This window comes from Leopardus geoffroyi, chromosome B2 (genome assembly GCF_018350155.1).
Source record: "Leopardus geoffroyi isolate Oge1 chromosome B2, O.geoffroyi_Oge1_pat1.0, whole genome shotgun sequence".
Taxonomy (NCBI): domain Eukaryota; kingdom Metazoa; phylum Chordata; class Mammalia; order Carnivora; family Felidae; genus Leopardus; species Leopardus geoffroyi.
In genome coordinates this window covers 96,246,573-96,268,143 of record NC_059332.1, presented here as the reverse complement: position 1 = coordinate 96,268,143, position 21,571 = coordinate 96,246,573, and the positions used below count along the sequence as shown (strand labels likewise).

The window sequence follows — 21,571 nt, the reverse complement described above, 5'->3', positions numbered from 1 at the left end:
TGCTCCTTTTGTGTCTTATCCGTCGTATTGTTGCCATCATAAACATTCCTTCTTCCCATCTTCCTTTTTTCTCTCTGTTCTACACCAGATTGAAGGAACCAGTGATTTGGGATGGTTTCCACTGCCTGTCCCATTTGGGGAGATGTGTTCCTGGTACCTCTGGTTGAACTTCTGAATTTCATTGCCACAGAATCATTGTTATAATATTGTATGAGGTTCTTGGTCCGTTATGGGTTAGCTAAGCCTTAATAAATGGCTACCCTGGGCACCTTGCTAACATATATAAATAGCTTTGTTTTCATGGGAAAATGTGTTTAAAGTTCCAAACAACTAATTCGCACATGAACTCTTCTGCAAATTGGGGAATGTCTACATGAATTACAGAGGCTTAGAAGAGGACACACAAATCTAGGCTATCTTGGCTGAGTGTGGTTAATTTGTTTGGTAGTTCTACGTATTCAAATTAAGTTTCTCACTTTAGGAAGTAAATTTAGCATGTTTTGCTATATAACCTTTTTCCCCCTAGATTTAAAAGCATGAGAAATAAATGAGATTATAACCTTTTTAGCATCATCCCTAGTTTTTATATTAATTTAATCAAAAAGTTTTTTAATGTTTATTTTTGAGACAGAGAGGGACAGACTGCGAGTGGGGGAGGGTAGAAAGAAGGAGACACAGAATCGAAGCAGGCTCCAGGCTCCAAGCTGTCAGCACAGAGCCTGACACAGGGCTCGAACTCACAAACTGCAAGATCATGACCTGAACCAAAGTTGGACACTTAACCAACTGAGCCACCCAGGCGCCCCTATATTAATTTAATTTTATCTGATTTGATGTAATTTAATTTAATTTTAGAGTGCGAGTTGGGAAGAGGGGCAGAGGGAGAAAGAGAATCTCAAGCTGAGCTTGAAACCTGATGTTGGACTCAGTCCCACAACCCTGAGATCATGAGCTGAACTGAAATCAAGAGTCAGACGTTCAACTGACTGAGCCACCCAGGTGCCCCATCATCATCCTTAGTTTTTAAAGACCATTTGTTTCTGCTTATGGAAGAGTTAGCCATATTTAAGTCATCTTTGTTCCTGAGCCATTAGGACTTTAAATAGAGGGCACTCTAATCTTGCAACGTGGCTTCTTCCCCCCCCCCCCCCCCCCCACAAGCACATTGTCTAGGGAGAATCATGAAGGTCATATACTTCTATGTTAGAAAATGGGGGGGCGCCTGGGTGGCTCGGTCGGTTAAGTGTCCGACTTCGGCTCAGGTCATGATCTCACGGTCCGTGAGTTTGAGCCCCGCGTCGGGCTCTGTGCTGACCTCTCAGAGCCTGGAGCCTGTTTCAGATTCTGTGTCTCCCTCTCTCTCTGCCCCTCCCCTGTTCATGCTGTGTCTCTCTCTGTCTCAAACATAAATAAACGTTAAAAAAAAAAAAAAAAAAAAAAGAAAAAATGGGGAAAGTAAATATAAGCTTAAATAAGATGGAAAAAGCCAATTTTTCTTTTTTGTGGACTCCTAGGGTGATCGTCATTTCCCAGATGAATCTGAGGCATGCAGGTTCAATTAGTGAGAATTAGGACTAGAACCCAGGTCTGTAGATCCCCAGTCCTGGCCTTTTGATTTCTGGGGCTAAGCCAGGATATAGAAATTTGAAAGCTTATTCCTTGTTTCTGGATCTCTGTTTTGTTTCATATATTTTTTATTTGCAAGGCAGTTTGGGGGTTGATGCCTTACCTCATCAGGCTGTAATACTGAAAATGTGATTGTAGATGACTTAGATGCCCAAATACAGTAAAAAGTGACTCAGTCATGGAAAAGAAGCCAACATTGACTTAGTACCTTAATGTATGTTTAGGCGGAATTCAGAGATTAGGCAGAGGTGACAGGGAAAATCAGGTTGTAGGGCTTAAGAATGCATATGCAGTGTAATAATTATTCATACTTTCTCCTGTATTTTTATCTCTGCCAGAGTGCAAATCCCACTGACTTCAAAGAAGAGCTTCACATGTGAACTTAGGAAGTAAGAGAGGGGAACGTGATTAAAAATCTTGGCCATTTTGAATTATAGTGCTTTTTCCAAATAGAGTATTTCCTGGGTACTTGCTCTATACAATAAGCAATATTCTTCACTCGGCAAATAGACTTCTACTTCAGCGAGGCTTGAATATATAGTGTGACCATTATAGCAAGCTGGGTAGAAAGTGTTTCTGCTGTATAGCACTTCAGTGAAGGGCCACTGGGGGTAAGCAACAGCGGTGCTTTTCCCTTTGTATTGAAAGTGCTTTGAAGAGTACAAGAATAGTTAGTTCAGCCACAGGACTTCAAACCATGGAGGACTAACCGACCTATTGCTGGCCTTGAAAATTCATTTTGCCTACTGTCCTTTTTTGAGACTTTGAAGAAAAGTGCAGGCCCTGATTGAATCTGCACAAAACATGGAGTTTGCAGGACCAGAGAATGCTGTGTCCCTAGGTCTTCTTTACAAGCTGATTGTATGTGGCATTCCAATGGGCTTGCGCCTTGCCTGTTTTGCACTTGGAGGTGCCATCAAGTGGCAATATCAGGAACTGAAGCTGCTGTTGTAGAACCACTCCCTCTTCTGCCAAGCAGTGCTGTGAAACAACATTTTTGCTTTTTAATTTGGAGGAATGAGGCTGCTGTGGATCAAGAGTTATGGGGAGGCGATCAGCTGACAATAATAAGGTTGGAGATGTATCTGGCAGTTGGATCCTTAAGCAGCCATTATGTTTGGTATCCTCTTGTTTGTTCATTTACTTTGAGAGAGAGCGAGAGTAGGGGAGGGGCAGAGAGAGAGGAGAGGGAGTGAGTCCCAAGCAAGCTCCACACTGCCAGAGCAGAGCCCAAGTGGGGCTCAAACTCATGAACCATGAGATCGTGATCTGAGCCAAAATCAAGAGTCTGATGCTTTATTGACTGAGCCACCCAGGTGTCCCTGGTATCCTCTTAATACAGCATTCCCAGGGAGAGAAGTAGAAATGAATTTCAAACTTTTCTTTACTGGAAGAAATTTTAATGCAGTCTTCCAAATATCAGAGTGATTCCCTCACTTGAGGTAGTAGCAATTGTTGCCTTGATTGTAGGATAAACTGCTGATTTGGATGATATTTGACGTCAAGAAACATCAGGCATTTGTTATGTCCAGGGTAGTATGCCCAGTGCTTCATAATACGTGCTCTCTGCCCTCAAAGCCTTCCAGAATAGCTTGGGAAGCAAGCATATGGGTGAAAGTTAACATCATGGCAAATGCCAAATGCATAACATTGGGGCTTCTTTTTAGGGGTGTAGGAAAATGGATTTGGCTGCAAGGGCAGGGACACTTCAGCAAGCAGTAAAGGCATTTGAGAGTTTGAGGAATGGGCCAGTATGCATAGGACTTGAGCATAAGAGTGAGGGGACCAGGGTAGCTGAGAGAGTTCTAGTTAGGAAATAGAAGTCAGAGTTGAGATAAAGATTAGACTGTGAAGAATTTACATGAATGTTTGACTTACCACATTTCCATAAAAATGGGCCAGAACAACAAGAGAATATTTCATGGATGAATTAATTTTTGGATATGTCTGTGAGGCAGTTTTAATGCTTCTCATTCTTCCTCCGTTTAGGAAGTACTCAAGCTATTAAATGTATGAAGTGTAGGATTTTAGAGGAGTTTGTCTTTGAAGGTTTTTTTTCCCTTCTGTGCACTTTATAATTCTTTGAAAATTAAAAGTAATTTCTCTAGAAGGAACACAATTAACAAGGAGACTGATTTTAATTACATTTAATAGTATTGCTTTCAAAGGGAATAGCTGGCTCAGAAATTTTAGTAGTAACTTTTAAGATCTAAAGGGTGACGAACAGCCTTCTGTGATTTGGGTAAGAGAGGAAAACATAAAATGAAACTCGGGTTAGGATTATAGACAGAATGCATGTCCCGAGATCCTGTGTACTTGCTAGAGGCAGGTGGCAAAATTCTCTGCACTTTGTAGCTGCCAAGTCAAAGAGGGACTGACATAGTTTGGGCAACCGGAGGTGAGAGAGAGGAAGTCCTTTTGAGTTGAGACCAAACTGATAGGAACCCAGGATTGGCGTGTTAAGGGCAGTGAGAGAGGTGTAGAATCCAAACCCCAAAATAGCAAAATGATCCGGGATGTTAGATGGTATCCGTGGCCATAAAATGAAACCGAAGGTAGGATAGGAGCGAGACAGGGCGAGGGAGAGAGCCTGGAGGATGTAAACTCCAAACTGAACCCCCTTGGTCTAGAAGGACAAGAGGGCTACACTAAGCAAATGTAGTAAAACCCTGGAGCCCAAGGTTGTTTGTGCTGATAGGACAGATTCATCTGCTTTAATAGGAAGCCAAATTGAGGATAAGATTGATTTCTATTTATGAAAGTTGATGAGCTTGTTGGGACATGTCTGAACAAAAGACATTCTACTTTGGCAGGAATGTGGTCAGGAATGTGATTTTGTTCTTAGAGAGCTACTGAATCTAACACACTGAAAGGATCCCATAGCTCCCTCTTATAGAGAAAGTTATGATAATTTTAGCCTGGAAAAATTGTAAGGCATATGTTACCAAGAACTGTTTGAGACACTTAAAAAAAAATACAATATGTGGGTATTTTTGGTGTTTGATATTTTTGGTATTTGGTATTCTTAGTAGAGAGTTCATAGAATGTTTAACTTTAAGCATTTATAGATTCTTGGTGAGCCTAAAATGAAAATCCTTATGTGATATAACCTTGGGAAGCTGAATGACTTTATTTGCTTTGAGCCAGTTCATATTGAAAACCTCTTGTTTATTTATCCCATTATGTTGACCTAATATTTTCATTAATTGTAGTTTCTTTTTCATTACAGTGTTTTAATCTTGGGTGCTTCAGGTGGAGTTGGTACTTTTGCTATACAGGTAAGACAGTTTTTTAGTTTTGTGAATAGGAAGATTATTTTCATGAATTTATAAGTTCACACGTTATAAATTAGTTTTTTAAGGCTGAGAGAAAGATAGGTTCAGTAAATTCATTGTAATTTCAGCTTGCTTTTCTAAGAAGGAAATTTCCTAATGTAGAAGGAAGCATTAACCTCTCTAGTGGTTTAATACATGAGTTAGAGGAAAGCCTTTTGGAAGGAAGACTGGGGACAATGCAGGTGGATGGAAGTTTGCAATTTGGTAGAAACTGATAAGCTGATTCTAAAATGTATATAGAAATGAAATAGCCAAAATACTGTAAAGATGGCATTATTTCCCCAAAGTGATCTATAGATTCAATGCAGTCCTATCAAAATGGCAACTGCCTTTTTTGCATACATGAACAAGCTGATCCTACAATGCGTATGGAATTTCAAGAGACCCCAAATTGACAATCTTGACAAAGGACAAAGTTGGAGGATGTACCTTTCTCAATCTTAACACTTACTACACAACTACAGTAATCAAAACAATGTGATACTGGCATAAAGATAAACATACGAATCAATGGAATAGAATTGAACATCTAGAAATAAAACCATACATCTATTGGCAATTAAATTTTTTTTTTTTTTTTTTTACTAGGGTGGCAATACGGTTAAATAGGGAAAAGAATAGTCTTTTCAGTTAATGGTTCTGAAACAACTAGATATCCACATGCAAAAGAATGAAGGTGGACCCCTACTTTACATCATATGTGAAAACTTACTCAGCCTGGGTCAAAGACCTAAGCATAAGAGCTAAAACTATTGAACTTTTAGAAGTAAACAAGAGTAAATCTTCATGACCTTGGATTTGGCAACAGATTTTTTTTTTTTTTTCAATGTGTATTTATTTTTGGGACAGAGAGAGACAGAGCATGAACGGGGGAGGGGCAGAGAGAGAGGGAGACACAGAATCGGAAACAGGCTCCAGGCTCTGAGCCATCAGCCCAGAGCCTGACGTGGGGCTGGAACTCACAGACCGCGAGATCGTGACCTGGCTGAAGTTGGACGCTTAACCGACTGCGCCACCCAGGCGCCCCGGCAACAGATTTTTTGGTATGACACCAAAAGCATAAGCACCAGAAGAAAAAAAAAAGATAAATTGGACTTCATCAAAATTAACGGTTTTTGTGACTCAAAGACAACATTAAGAAAGGAATAAGTCAACACACAGGGAGCAAATATTTGTAAATCATTTCTCTAATAAGGATATAATATCCAGAATATATAAAGAATTCTTACAACTCAACAAAAGACATCCCAGTTAACAAATTAGCAAAGGACTTGAATAGCATTTTTTTTTTTTTTTTTTCCAGAGAAGATCTACAGATGGCCAGTAAGCCCATGGAAGGATAGTCAGCATCATTAGTCATTAGGGAAATGCAAATGGAAACCATAGTGAGATACTAGTTCACACCTACTAGGATGGCTGTTAAAAAAAAAGAAAACAGAAAATGGCCATGTTGATCAGGATGTAGAGAAACTGAAACCCTTGTACACGCTAAGGGAAATGTAAAATGTTGCAGCTGCTATGGAAGACAGTTTGGCAGTTCCTTAAAATGTTAAACATATAATTGCTATAAGACTTAGTAGTTCCAGGGGTGCCTGGGTGGCTCAGGTGGTTAAGCTTCTAACTCATGGATCTTAGCTCAGGTCATGATCTCATGGTTCATAAGATTGAGCCCATAGTTAGGCTCTGTGTTGACAGTGCAGAGCCTGCTTGGGATTCTCTCTCTCTCCCTCTGTCTCTGCCCCTGTCCTGCTTGCACACGCATGTGCACGCTCGTTCTCTCTCTCAAAATAAACATGAAAAAAAAAAAAGACTTAGTAGTTCCATTCCTAGGTATATACCTGAGAGAAATGAAAACATATGTTCAGACAAAACCTTGTACACAGATGTTCATAGCAGCATCCATATTCATAGTAGCCAAAGAGCGGAAACAACCCTAATGTCTATCAATTGATGGATAAAGAAAATGTGGTAAATACATACACAGTGAAATATTATTCAGCCATAAAAAAGGATGAAGTTCTGCTGCATTATACAACGTTGATCAGCCTTCAAAACATTATGTTAAGTGAAAGAATCCAGACACAAAAGGTCACATTTTGTATTGTTCCATTTATATCTTATCCAGAAGCAGCAAATCCATAGAGACAGCAGATTAGTGATGCCAAGCGTTGGGGAAGGAAGGAATGGGGAATGACTGCTTAATGGGCATGGGGTTTATTTTTGAGGTAAGGAAAATGTTCTAGAAGTAGACAGTGGTGATGGTTGTTCAATGTTGTGAACATACATAATGAATTGTACACTTTAAAATCGCTAACATGTTGAATTTTATGTTTCTATCTGAACTTTACCTCAAACAGAAGAAAACAAAACAGTGCCCTGAGCTTCAGGAACAGGTTGGCACCTAGTGGCTGCTCCCATTATGGTTGAGTGTGTAACTGACTGGCTCCTGAGGGAGGGGGCTTGATTATTGAGCCTCCCTCAATGTGCAGGGAGAGGCCCTTTCTGCAATATGGGGCTAGTGAGCATATTCAGAGGATCGGCCACATCACTTTCCAGGAGGGAAAAGAGGGTGCTATGCTCTCCCACCCAGACCCCCACCTCAGATCTTTTGAAGACCCAGATAGTGGTGGAAGGTTTCATCTACGTGCTAACTAAATTAGGGGAAGGGGAGAGGACTGCTAGGAGATACACACCTTGGACTTCTTTTTAAGTCGGATGTAGGTTAATGAATAACTAAACGGAAGAAAGGAAAAGGAGGGAGGGTGGGAGGAAAAGAGAAATACCATATCCTGCTGGTTAGCGCATAAATTGGTACAGGCACTTGGGAAATCACTGGGTACCATCTAATAAATCTGAATGTACGTGGCCTTATGGCAACCCAAAATATCCACTTTTATGAATATACTCTGCAATTATATGCACTGTTAACATGCATGTACCAGAATTATAGATATTATCTCCCACTGGAAACAACTCAAATGTTCATCAACAGTGAAATGGATAATTTGTGGTATAGTCTTACATTGGAATATTATATAATCATGAAAACTATAGTTGCACACAGTGAAGTACATGAATCTTATGAACAGCATATTAATGAAAGAAGTCAGAGACAGCCAATTCGATTCTGTTTAATGACCTTCAAGAGCAGGTTAAACTAAAGAGTGTTAGGGAGTAAGACTCAAAAAAAAAAAAAAAAAGTAAAAAGGGTCATGTAATAGTCTGGATGGTAGTATTACTTTTGAGGGAGTGATGGGGCTTTGATTGGGAGGGAGAAAGTTAGGAGGCTCATAAGCATGATGTGCGATCCAGGTCTTAATATGGAGTGATGCTTACAGTATTGTTTGCTTTGTAATAATTTGTTAAGCTATGCATTTAAATTCCATACACTTTTCGGCGTTATATTTTACAACAAAAATACTTTTTAAAATTTCTTTTAAATGTTTTTTTTGAAAGAGGGAGAGAGAGAGACAGACAGAGTGTGCATGGGAGAGGGGCAGAGAGAGAGGGAGGGTGACACAGAATCCGAAGCAGGCTCCAGGCTCTGAGCTGTCAGCACAGAATCTGACACGGGGCTTGAACCCACAAACCACGAAGTCATGACCTGAGCTGAAATAGCATGCTTAACCAACTGAGCCACCTAGGCGCCCCATAACAAAAATATTTTAATTAAATAAAAACAGTAATAGGAAAATATCAAGGTTTGATCTCATACAAAGTTATTATGAGAATAAGGAATAGAAGAACATATCTGCAGACGATAACGGCACATCAGAAAATATGCCCACAGGACAGATCAAATGTAACCTATGATTTCTAATTTTTTTTTTTTTTTAAGTAGACTCCACATCTAATGTGGGACTTGAACTCACAACTCTGAGATTAAGAGTCCTATGCTCTACCAAACTGTGCCAGCCAAGTGCCCCCAAATATAGCCTACAATTTCAAAACAGGTTTAAAAAATTAAAAATATACAAGACATGAAAAAACAAACAAACAAAACAGATTTGGAAAAACTTGGGGAAAAATATAAAAATAAACCAAAAAATTATTTAGCAATGAAGACTAAACTAGAAGGATTCAGTAGCATCAAACACAATCCATAATGCTGCCATAAATAGAAATAGAATGTGCAAAATAGGAAAAAGTTTAAAACCCAAAAGAAAACAAGTAAAACAAATTCAAGAGCTAGTGTCAAATATTGAAGAGAGGAAAGGCGACTGATATGTGGACAGTAGGAATCTGTGAAGAGGAAAACCAAAACAAGGGAATCGAACAAATACTAAAATCTGTAATTCAAGAAACTTCTTTATTTTCCTGAAATTAGATTATTTGAAACTATATATTACATGACCACAGCACTTCTCTAAGGACAGGGTCCTAGAATGAGCAATATCAAGGAAAATCCTAGTAGAATTACTGGCTTCTAAAGGAAAAAAAACAACAAAAAACCTTGGGACAGGGACACCTTTAAAAAAAAAAGTCACTTCTGTGAAATTTTTTACTTCTGAGAAGTAAAAATTAGATTAGCATCAGACTTTTTGACAGCAATGTTGTAGTGCGAGGGGGAAGGATGGCGTAACGTGTTTAGTATACCCTTGCTTGCGTGTCTTCAGACTATACTTTTTTTTTTTAATGTTTATTTTTAAGATAGAAAATGATCATGAGTGGGGGAGGGGCAGAGAGAGAGGGAGACAGAATCGGAAGCAGGCTTCAGGCTCTGAGCTGTCAGCACAGAGCCCAATGTGGGGCTCAAACTCATGAAGCATGAGATCATGACCTGAGCCGAAACTGGACACTTGACTGGCTGAGCCACCCAGGCGCCCCAGACTATACTAACTTTATATACAGCCAAACTGGCCTTCATGTAAAAAGATCACATAGGAACTATTAATAACTTGTAAGAACTTGGAGAATATGTTCTTACCCCTTTCGGAGAAATCTAGAGCATGAACTTCTGACAACTGAAATGACTGGTGAGACGTCAAATTAAGGACTGGTGGGAAATGTTAAATGTAAATGTATCTGTAGAAGTAAAACTAAGGGCTTAGAAAGAGTGCATTGTGTAAAAGTCATATGCTCTGATGAGGCAAATACAGCACAACTCTTTTTTAAAAGGGGGAAAACTGGAAGAGCATATATTAAAATTGTAATGCTTTCATTAATCAGGTCATTAGCGTTAGTAATAATAAATAACGTTAGTACTCAAAGACTGTTATGCGTATAATGTACAGTAAAAAAAAAAAAACAAAACCAGCTATTTATGGTATATTTTAATTGTCGCGCCTGTGTCTTTGACAGCCAGGATTTTATGTGTGGAAGAAAGGAGATACAGGTAAAACAGGAAAGCAGTTAAGTAGGAGCTTTGTAGTCCTGAATTTGAATTGGAGATCTCAATAGGAACTCAAGAGATACTTTGTGTATGTAAAGCTCTCTCTTGATAGATCATTGCTCATGAAAATAATGCAGAACTTCTTGGAGAAACGCGGATTCTAGATCTAGGACACGAAATGTACAATAATGAGTCTAGAATATATGAAATAGCAGAGAAACTATCAAAAACTACTTGAGTCGTGTCAAAAAAGACTTGGGAGCTTAGGTGCCTGGAGGGCTCAGTTGGTTAAGCATCCAACTTCAGCTCAGGTCATGATCATGCGGTTCATGCATTCAAGTTCCGCATCAGGTTCTCTGTCATCAGTGGGGAGACCGCTTTGGATCATCTGTCCCCCCCTCACTTTGCCCCTCCCCCGCTTGTGTGTGTGCTCTTTCTCAAAAATAAACATTAAAAAAAAAAAAGACATAGGAGCCAACTTGAAGACACTAAGATGTGACAATTTTAGCTTCAACAATAGTTATACAGTGGATTAAAATCCTTAAGATACATGACTTAATATATATTTTTTAAATGGTCACCTTTGGGAAATGATAGGAAAGCAATTTATTTTATAAACTGGTAAAGGAGAAACAATTATTTGTCTTACCTTTCCTATATGAACTGTATACCTGAATAAGCAAAATTTATATATGAGGGGAGATGTTTCTTTATGATAGTATTCCAACTACTAAATGAAAAAAAGAATTAGAATATCACTGTTTTACAACCACCATTAAGTAACTGCTAAGATCTTCAGAAGAGCAATAACCAGACATGTGCCCCTTACGATTTTGCTAGCCTCTATCTATAGTCTTGTAAGGAGATTGAGAGAGAACACAGAGACAAAGCAGCATGTGGAATTGCCCCGTGAGTGTGCAATAAGAAGTTCCAGACTGGGGGCGCCTGGGTGGCGCAGTCGGTTAAGCGTCCGACTTCAGCCAGGTCACGATCTCGCGGTCCGTGAGTTCGAGCCCCGCGTCGGGCTCTGGGCTGATGGCTCAGAGCCTGGAGCCTGTTTCCGATTCTGTGTCTCCCTCTCACTCTGCCCCTCCCCTGTTCATGCTCTGTCTCTCTCTGTCCCAAAAATAAATAAACGTTGAAAAAAAAAAAAAAATTTAAAAAAAGAAGTTCCAGACTGTGGGAAACTCTACAGGTCAGATGGCCTGGATTCTTCCACAAATAAATTATAAGAAAGTGAAGGGCTAAAAGAGGAGCCCATAGTTTAAAAAGAGACTTAAAAGACCGCCTGTTTTTAAAATGCATAAGACTGAACTGAAGTGTCTAGGGAATGCATATTTGGGTGATAAAACTATTTAAAAAAATTTTTTTTTACTCTTTTTTATTTATTTTTGAGACAGGGAGAGACAGAGCATGAACAGGGGAGGGTCAGAGAGAGGGCGACACAGAATCTGAAACAGGCTCCAGGCTCTGAGCTGTCAGCACAGAGCCCGGCGCGGGGCTCAAACTCACGGACCGCGAGATCATGACCTGAGCTGAAGTCGGCTGCCTAACCGACTGAGCCACCCAGGCGCCCCTAAAACTATTTTTTATAATGGAAGGAGATGATTACTTTAAATACCATGATAATGGTGGCTTCTTAAAAGGGAGGCCGGGCACCTGAAAGAGGTCGTAGAATGCTTGCCACATCCTCCCTCTTTATCTGAGTGGGGTCTACCTTCTAGGCATTTTCTACACGTGTTTTATTTGACATAATCCTTTTTTAAAGCTAAAACTGTTTTTAAAAGTCTTTAATAGTGTTCAAAGATACTAGATAGTTCTAAGTGGGAGAGGAAAAACTAGGAATTTGAGAAAAAAAAATCACTGAACTGTTGCAACATGAGACATATTCTTCCTGAGGATTTAATACACATATTAAATGCTTAGAACATAATTTCATTTTTCCTTAACATTTTTTTAAGATGGATACTAGATATTCATCTTGGATTATGTTTTGCACCTACTTTAGTTTGGGGCTTTCTGCTGACAGCAACATATCCTTATGCTCAAGTATTTCTGTTTATAGCCCATGAACATCGTAAAATTGTATATGAGGTCACTCCTAAATGTTTTAATTCCCCTCAGATTTCCAGGGCATATAAACCCTTGGTCAATATTGTTTGGAAAAGTGAGAAGTTAGATAAGATTATGGATGGCCTTAAAATTCTTTGTTTAGTTTTTGTATTTAACAGGTATTTATTAGTACCTGTGTATGTCACAGAGTAGGGATTCAGTGGTGAACTCAATAAACACAGATCTCTTATCTTCTAATGAACCTTTGCAACTCCTATAAGGAAAGCTCAGGAAGTTGATACTTGGGACAGGATTGAGAAAACAGCTGATCTGTTATGACCTATGATCATCAGCACAAAAATTACTCCATGAACTTCAAACAACTATTCTTAGGCTGCTAATGACCCCCTTTTAATTCTGTGAAATTGTCATTGTAGAAAAGAACAGCAATTTCAGAGCAGGATGCTTTCTGTATACTTAATCTTAAGTAACATTAAAATTCAGTTTTTACTTAAGTCTGCTTGCTCCTTATTTTAAAATATAAGGCATCTTCATTTAAATCCTGAGAACCATTTTTACTCCAAAAGAGAGGACATGACCCATGTTTTGAAGATAAAATGGCCATATATTTTTTTTAACTTTTATTTATTTTTGAGAGACAGAGGGAGACAAAGCATGAGCAGGGGGAAGGGCAGAGAGAGAAGGAGACACAGAATCTGAAGCAGGCTCCAGGCTCTGAGCTGTCAGCACAGAGCCAGATACGGGGCTAGAACTCACTTAACTGTGAGATCATGACCTGAACCAAAGTCGAATGCTTAACTGACTGAGCCACCCAGGTGCCCCTAAATGACCATATTTTCTTCCATCTCTATTCAAGAGTACTTTTCATTAATTATCTAGTACCTGATAGCTGGTTGCTGTTTCGGTACTGCTATCTGACTCAAGACTATACCAGCACTTACTAGAGATGCAGATGAAGAGATGTTGCATTTTTATATTCTGGACATATTTAAAATTGTCATTTTCTAAGGACATGTGATTTTTGTTGTTTTCGCCAGCTGCCTTTGTCATCATTGAAGGGCTAAACCTGAGTCTGTCAACTCATCTTTTGGTACTGGTGAGGTACTGAGTTCTTCTCTTAAGTGGATTGATTATGACTTAATGACAACAAGATGACTGGTTGTCCTGTCCAGGAAAAGGAGATCTATTTCTTGAAATTTTCTTGGTGGATAAAAGTTTAATCATTTTTACCAAGTCTCTGACTTACAGGAAGTGGCTTCCTGTAGTTCTTGTTAAGATGAAACACTTAGAATTCTCTAGGGATTAGTCTGAAAAATGCACATATGGGTGCCAACTATTTTTTCAAAAACTGCCATCATTTTTTCTACCCCCCACCTTTTTTTTTTTTTTTTTTTTTTTTTTGGACAGGTAATGAAAGCATGGGCTGCTCATGTGACAGCAGTTTGCTCTCAGGATGCGAGTGAACTTGTAAGGAAGCTCGGCGCAGATGACGTAATTGATTACAGATCTGGAAATATGGAAGAGCAGTTGAAATCTTTAAAACCGTATGTATTATTAGAACAATGTTCACACTGGGAAGTAGGAACGAAGACAATTGATCATGCAGGGCTGAATGGTTTGGCGACTTCGCAGTCACGTTGGAATCTCAGAAAAGAATTGATAACAATTCTTGCTCCGTAAGAGGTCATTTGGGTGGCTTCTGTTCTAATTCAAGATGTGATACATACTGAGGAAAATATTTTGCTTGCATGGCCTTTTGCTAATTTTTTTATGTTACCTTTTATTGTTGGTTTGTAAGAGGTCTAAAGACAAAATTGGAAGGGTATTCCATTTGGTGGCATCTATCACCACAGGAAAAATGTGGAGAGGTATGGGGAAAATACATGTTTAATGCTAATCATGCTTGCAGTGTTTTGGCTTAGTAAAGGCTTCAGAGAAGCAAAGGCAGTAGAAATGTTGGTAATCAGAGTACTGTGGATGTTCTCAGTGCATCTAAATGCCAGGCTGTGGCTTGGTTTAATGTAGCAAACAGGAGCAGATTCAGTGATTCGTTCACACACTGTTGTTCTTGCCTGTGGCTTGGGCAGACGTAGAGAGGGTGCTGATGACTCTGGTCTTCATCTGGCCAAGACAGAACTGCAGCTGAGAACACAGCTAAGGAGCATTTAGAAAGATGTTTTATTGCTTCTTTTTCAAAGGTTTTCCTTCCCTTTTTCTGTTAGTTTTTGAAAGCCAGTTATTCTTGTCCACTTTGAGTCGAAGTGCAGTTGATCCTCGAACAGCACGGGGGCTAGGGGCTACTACATGACCCCCACGTAGTAGAAAACCTGCGTCTAACTTTTGACTTCCCCAAAACTTAATTATTAAATAGGCTACTGTTGACCAGAAGCCTTACCAGTGACATAGTCAATTACACATATTTTGTATATTATGTATATATATATTTATATTTATTTATATATATTTATATAATATACTGTATGCTTAGAATAAAGTAAGATAAAAGAAAATGTTACTAAGAAAATTATAAGAGAAAATAAATTTATGATATGTGCTGTATTTATTGAAAAAAATCTGGGTTCAGCTGGACCTATGCACCTATTCAAGGGTCAACTGTATTTTCACGGGTTTAAAAAAAAGGGGGGCGCCCCATTGGACACTAGCCTTTCTCAGCTAGCAGTGCCCACTCCCAGCAGTCGTGTGGCAGCATGGCCCCGAGGAGCCAGCCAACTCCCTATGCCTTCAACCCTACAGCACCTGCTGTGCCGGGCAGTGTTAAAGCGTGTGATAGAGATACAGTGGAGAACAAGACAGGCCCCCCACCACTTCCAGGGGGCTCCCGCTCTAGTTGGGGGGTGGGTTTCAATGGCACGTGCTCCTGAGAACACTGATGTAGGGAAAGGAGGGGAAAAACTGAGGGGAAGGAGGCCCTTTTAGGGAGGGGGTGGGGGGGAGTTAAGAAAACCTCTGAGGCATTGGAGCAGAGGCTTTTCAGAGCAAGCCAGGAAAATGGGATTTTTTTTTTTTTTTTTTTTTTTTTTTTGGTCCCCTGCTATGTCCCTCTACCTGGAACAGAGTAGTAACATATGGTAGGTGCTCACTAAAAATTTGTGTAATGAATTTTTGAGGGAATCTAGGAGAAGAGCACTTGTTCAGGTAGAGATAACAGCAAATATAAAGGCCCCGTGTCAGGAACACACTTGGCATATTTGAGGAATCACACCGGTCCTTGCAGAGATCTTATCAGCTACTTCCTGCCTGTGTGTCAGGACCTAGGTCTCCCTGGGCCTCCAACAGCTGGCTTCTAGACAGTGGAGTTTCAATTGATCTCATGTCTTCTACTGCTCTAGTAATAGCACCATGAGACTGAGTCCAAGGACAGTCCATTCCCCCTATCTACCTTACGTTTTATATACATTGGAATTTGTCACCAGAGAACGGATAACCTGACAGATGGAAAGCTGGAGCACGCCCAGCCTGGCCCCCAAAAGTACACCACGGTTTGTCCCTCTGCGTTTTCTCACAGTGGTCTTGCTCCTTTTTGGTAAGGGGATCTCTCTAGCTTGCAGATGCCAGACTGTTACTTTGACTTATTTATTTTTTGACAGCTTCAGTTTCAGTTGATCTTTGTGACCTTTGCCTGGAGTTTGGCCTTCGAATCCACCAAGAATAAAATGATTTCTCCTTTCACATAGCAACTTTTTAGATCAAATCTTAGAATTTTGCAGTTGGACTTGAAATCCTTCAGTCCAACTCTGTCATGTTATAGTTGAGAAACTAGGGGGCAGAGGACTTTGGAGTTTTTGCATGTTCAAGGTCATGCCACTTGAGCAATAATGGGAGAGCTGAGTCCACAGCCTGTCTCTGGACTCCTTTTTCAGGCAGTGCCTATTCTATAATACCAGGCTGCCTTTAAATTTTATTTAAAATAAGTATCATTATGTTTGTCTATTCAAAATTTGGGAATGAAGTAGAAACTTAAACTCGTAAAAATAATTTTCTGTTCTTTTCTAATGAGAAGAGTAGTTATCTAGTAAGGTCATTCTCCTATCCTTCGGTTTTTATTTGTCCTTCTTTAATTTGGTTCCATTTGAAAGGCAGGCTCAAGATCCACAAATTTGGCCAAAGCTGGTTTTAGAAGCTTTGATGTTTTATTTCATCCAGATGAATTTAAAAGGGAAAAGGGATTTAAAACGGAATTCATTTATTAACTTGCTTAACTTCTAAGCATGCGTTTTCTACATAGATATTTGTTTATACAGTATTTAAAAGCGTTATTGGGTTTTATCCCTTGTAAGTGGAATGCAGTGATCATAGCAGGTTTAGATCAGCTTTAAGAAGTTGAATATCTATCAGTTCCTAGAGATACCATAGGACTGGGTTTGGGGGGCATGCTAGAGCACAGTTGAAGACTGAGAGCAGATTGTTGATTTCTCCATACATTGTCCTGATGCTGTGCATGAAGCCAAAACATAGCAGTAAATTCCAGAAGATGAAGAGGATGGTACACAAGCAGTTTTGATATGGAGGGAATAAAAGCAAATCATTCTACGGGTGAAAACCTTTGCATGCTTTTCTTTCAAGTATTCAAATGCACTAATAAATACTTTGACTTATATTGGATAGATTGCTTTGCAGTTTCCCATAAAGCTTAGGTCAGGGTTTCTCAACCTTGGCAACCTTAATTTCTGAACTACTGACATTTGGGACTGGATAATTTGTTATTGTGAGCAGCTATTCTCTGCATTCTGTGTATATACATCATTCTGGGCCTCTAGATGCCAGTAACCCTTCCCACCACTTCCCCTAATTGTGACAACTAAAAATGTCTCTAGACATTGCCTAGTATGTCCTCTGAGGACCAAAATTGCCTTTGGTTGAGAACCACTTATTTAAGTCATTCTTAAAGTATTAGAAAAATGATATGATTTTTTTTAAATTTTTTTAACGTTTATTTATTTTTGAGACCTAGACAGAGCATGAACGGGGGAGGGTCAGAGAGAGGGAGACACAGAATCTGAAACAGGCTCCAGGCTCCGAGCTGTCAGCACAGAGCCCGACACGGGGCTTGAACTCACGGACCGTGAGATCATGACCTGAGCCGAAGTCGGCCGCTCAACCGACTGAGCCACCCAGGCGCCCCAGGATTTTACGACAAAGAACTAGCCACATTTGACTTATCTCGGCGGCGGGGGGGGGGGGGGGGGGGTAGTCAGAGCAGACTAGTGGGTGTGCCCTTTTCAAATCCTTTGTCAAAGCAGCCCCCCCTCTGCTGGATGGCATGCTGCAGTGAGGTTTTTGCACTGTCGCTGAAATAGACCCTATAGCTGATTGGCAGTGGGAATGAAGGGGAATGGAGCTGTAGTTAAAGACTAACAAGGATGTTTTGATTTGATTTTTTTTTTTCTGTCCAGGTTTGATTTCATTCTTGATAATGTTGGTGGATCCACTGAAACGTGGGCTCTAAATTTTCTCAAGAAATGGTCAGGAGCCACATATGTGACTTTGGTGACTCCTTTTCTCCTGAACATGGACCGATTGGGCATAGCAGACGGCATGTTGCAGACAGGAGTCACCGTGGGTTCTAAGACGTTAAAGGTAGGGAGGACAGTCTTGGTTGATGTGAGCAAGCAGGCGCCTCATGCTTCTGGGAATTGGCTTCCACCTAGCCTTTTTTTTTTTTTTTTTTTTCCCCGTCTTGGAGGCAGCGGCACAGCAGCTGATCAGATTCACATTCTGGACTCCACTCAATAGCTGTGTAACCTGCAAGTTACTTATGTCACTAAGCCCCAATGTCTTTACCTGTAAGATTAAACTAATAGGGTAAGGTATCTACCTTACCACATGTTGTAAGGAGTAAGTTAGATAATCCATGTAAAGAACTTGGCAAAATGCCTAGTATATACAACACTCTTATTAAATGTTAACCTTCGTTATTAGCTATTAATTACCTTCCGTGATTCCATCTGATATACCCTCTGCTCACTGTTCTTAAACGTTAACCTTTATTATTAGCTATTATTACCTTTCGTCATTCCATCTGATACACCCTCTGCTTCCTTCTTGCCTATACGTGATGGCCTTCTGTCTGTTTCACCAGTCTTAATCCAGGCAGGCTCTTGTATATGAGGGGGGAAGCTTCATTAAGACTGTGTAGAGCTGGTTGTGTCCAGCGTAGTAGCACTGGGTTATGCTGGTGATTTCTAGACTGGAGCTTTCAGACCTGTAGAGGTCTGTGGGCATTTTTTTGAATTTCAAAAACCTGAAGGAAGTTGTGTTCTTACTTTAGTGAGACCACAAAGGCAAATAGAACCATGATGCTTTTTCTGGAATTATATCAGCTTGTCCTAACACTGCACATCCCATGTGAATCAGGTAACTCTAGCTATTGATTACATTCTGGTCATTTCTGAGACTTGATTAGTCAGCCTGGCTCTGTCACTGAGGCCACTGTTATCAGAGCCATAAGAAGCTTTCTCACCCAATGGAACAAATCCAGTGTGTGATGGGCCTTGAGGTTTAGTGCCCAGCAACCCTAGCTGCAGGACTGATGGCCGAGCTTGAGAGGGTGCTCCCTACTTAACATGATAGCATGTTGTCCTCACAGTGGGGACAGGCCTATATAGTGTCATGGTACCCGTTCTTGGTAATTCTAGATCAATGGCTTAAGGCTTAAAATCTGAATTAATATTGACATGGTGTAAGTGATAGGAGAAAAAAAGATACATTCTATTTGTATTAATCGGACAAAATACTTCAGACTCAGGAAAAAGGCAGTAGAAGGTTGTGAGTCGTCATGCCAGGCTAACAAACACTGACCCATATTTAAGGAATGAGTGGCTCAAGGACCATCTTTAGCTTCTTCTTTATTCTTGAAATTAATTTGGGACATTTTAAGAATGAACTTCAGGACTTTGGCCTCTTGACTTCTGTGTAGTAATTAAATAGGCAGAGGTATTAACTAAGGGCTGTGACCATGGAGTAGGAGGCCTGTGTGTGTGTGTAGTGTGAACAAATGAGGCTCTGGACTCAGGCTCCTTCATTTTCACCTGATTCAGGCGGTGGCCGGAAACGGCGTCCATGCGCTGCTTTGGTACATGGAGAAAAGAATCTTAGCTGTCCTTCATCTCTTCTTTCTCCTTTCACAAAACCCAGGCTTTCCAAGTGGTTTCAAGAAAGAAGTTAAACTTTTCTGTAAGATTTCACAGTTTGTACTTGAGTGAGACCTCTTACAAGCTAGCCTTCTGAGTGGTCCTCTGAGAGTAACACAAGCACTTTCTCTTTCCTCCTACTTGAAAGAGGATAGTGGTGATCTCCTGTGAAAACCTTTTAAGTAGTTTCTGATGTCCTCCTGAGAATGTGCACGGTTAAAGCCTCATTGTAATGCTCCAGACTCCTGCCTGCTTTGGTTTACTTTCTCCTATAATGGCCTGGAAAAAATACACAGACCCCTTAGAGCACAGTATAAAAATTCTGCTGTTGCAGACCAAAAAGTTTCACTTTACAGGCCAACGTGCTAGAAAGAATTATAGACATGAATTTTTGACCGCTGTAGTTCCTTCTTTAAAATCCTCAACAGTTACCAGACTGTTTTAATTGTCTGAGGCCAGGACTTAGGGAGAAGTACAGGAACGGGTCTTTTGTGATTGTAGTTAACTTGGCCTTCTGTAAATTTGGGATGGTCTCAGTGCCTTCACATGGTACTTTTTTTTCCTTCTCTTTAACTACATTTGCCTAGACCAGTGCCTCACAACTTCTTTCATGCTGTGACACCTGTAGAAAATTATTAGTGCTTGAATAGATATTGCGTTTGTTCTGGGCCAAGAGCAAACTACCTGGAGACGTGTGCCAGCCTGGGCTCTGCCTTGCAACCTTGAGGGCTGAGGTGACTCAATCTCGTCATGCCTATTTTAGGGTAAGATTGGCTTTGTTTGCATCCTGTGGTCCTGGGATAATTATTATTGATGACTCATTGAACTCTCAGAATTGTTCCAGGTTAGGTAATAAATTACAGGGTCATTCATCCAAACCAGTAAGCCATTCCGGGTACAACCATTGCAAAGCTCTGCCCAGACAGCAGCTTGCTTTTATCTGTCTTTCTATAATCTTTTTTAAAATTTTATTTTTTAAAATTTACATCCAAATTAGTTAGCATATAATGCAACAATGATTTCAGGAGCAGATTCCTTCGTGCCCCTTACCCGTTTAGCCCATCCCCCCTCCCACAAGCCCTTCAGTAACCCTCAGTTTGTTCTCCATATTTATGAGTCTCTTCTGTTTTGTCCCCCTCCGTATTTTTATATTATTTTTGTTTCTCTTGCCTATGTTCATCTGTTTTGTTGTCTTTCTATAATCTTAAACTCTGATTTGTTATTGCCGCAATCTTTCCTCAATAAAGTTTGCTTTCAGCACTAGATAAGTATTTATTGAATAATAAATATAAATATTTATGCATATGATACCTTCTGCGTATCAGGCACTTTACATTCATTCTCATTTAATCCTTCCAGCAACCATGTGAGCAAGGTATTGCCATTCTTTAGTCCAGGAAACTGGCTGACCTGTGTTTAGCTTGACCTAAATAACACAACTGTTAAGTGCCTGAGCTAAAGGAGCAGGGGAGTCCCCTTGCACTTGACAATTTCATGCCGTGGTAGTAGCTTCTGGCATGCTGAGGAAATGTGAGACAGAGGCCATTGCAGGGAGGGGAGATAGCATGGTGCTGGCTAATCCTGTAAGTACCTCTGGATGGCTCTCATCTAATGAAGTTGAGTTGGGCAGGTCAATGAGGTATGTATCATAGAGAACCTGAGTTCACTTGTTATTTTGATAATGGCCTACCTTACCTTTGACATAAAGAATAACAATTGAAAGTGGGGGTTTGGCACTAAAGTGGTCGCAAACCCTCTGGGTAGAAGAATTTTCCTTATTTTTATCTGGGGATGTATTGTCCCATAATCGATTAGGTGGCTTGGGACTTGTTATAACTGTAGGGGGAGACCCAACCGTGATGTATAATGAACTTCACGCTTTGTTTTGCCCTTAAAGCTGTCCTGTTCCTCTCAGAGTCAGAAAACTATCTGTGATTGGATTTCTTGTCTAAGATTATATTTTGGTGCCTTATTGCCCCTTAAGCATTCTTGAATTAGGTTTAAAAGCTCTTCTCTGTTGCCTCTGGGCTTTATTTAAACTCTAGTAGGGAAAG

The 21,571-nt window shown here is 40.1% G+C and overlaps 1 protein-coding gene across 1 annotated transcript in view; it reads left to right on the top strand.

Annotated features, from left to right (window-relative positions):
- Positions 1–21,571, top strand: part of RTN4IP1 (reticulon 4 interacting protein 1) — a 50,038-nt gene that overhangs the window by 19,310 nt on the left and 9,157 nt on the right. Inside the window, exons 5-7 of the mRNA XM_045499182.1 lie at positions 4,856–4,904; positions 13,774–13,910; positions 17,781–17,964. Coding sequence (XP_045355138.1) covers positions 4,856–4,904; positions 13,774–13,910; positions 17,781–17,964 — 370 coding nt within the window. The remainder of the gene's footprint in view (positions 1–4,855; positions 4,905–13,773; positions 13,911–17,780; positions 17,965–21,571) is intronic.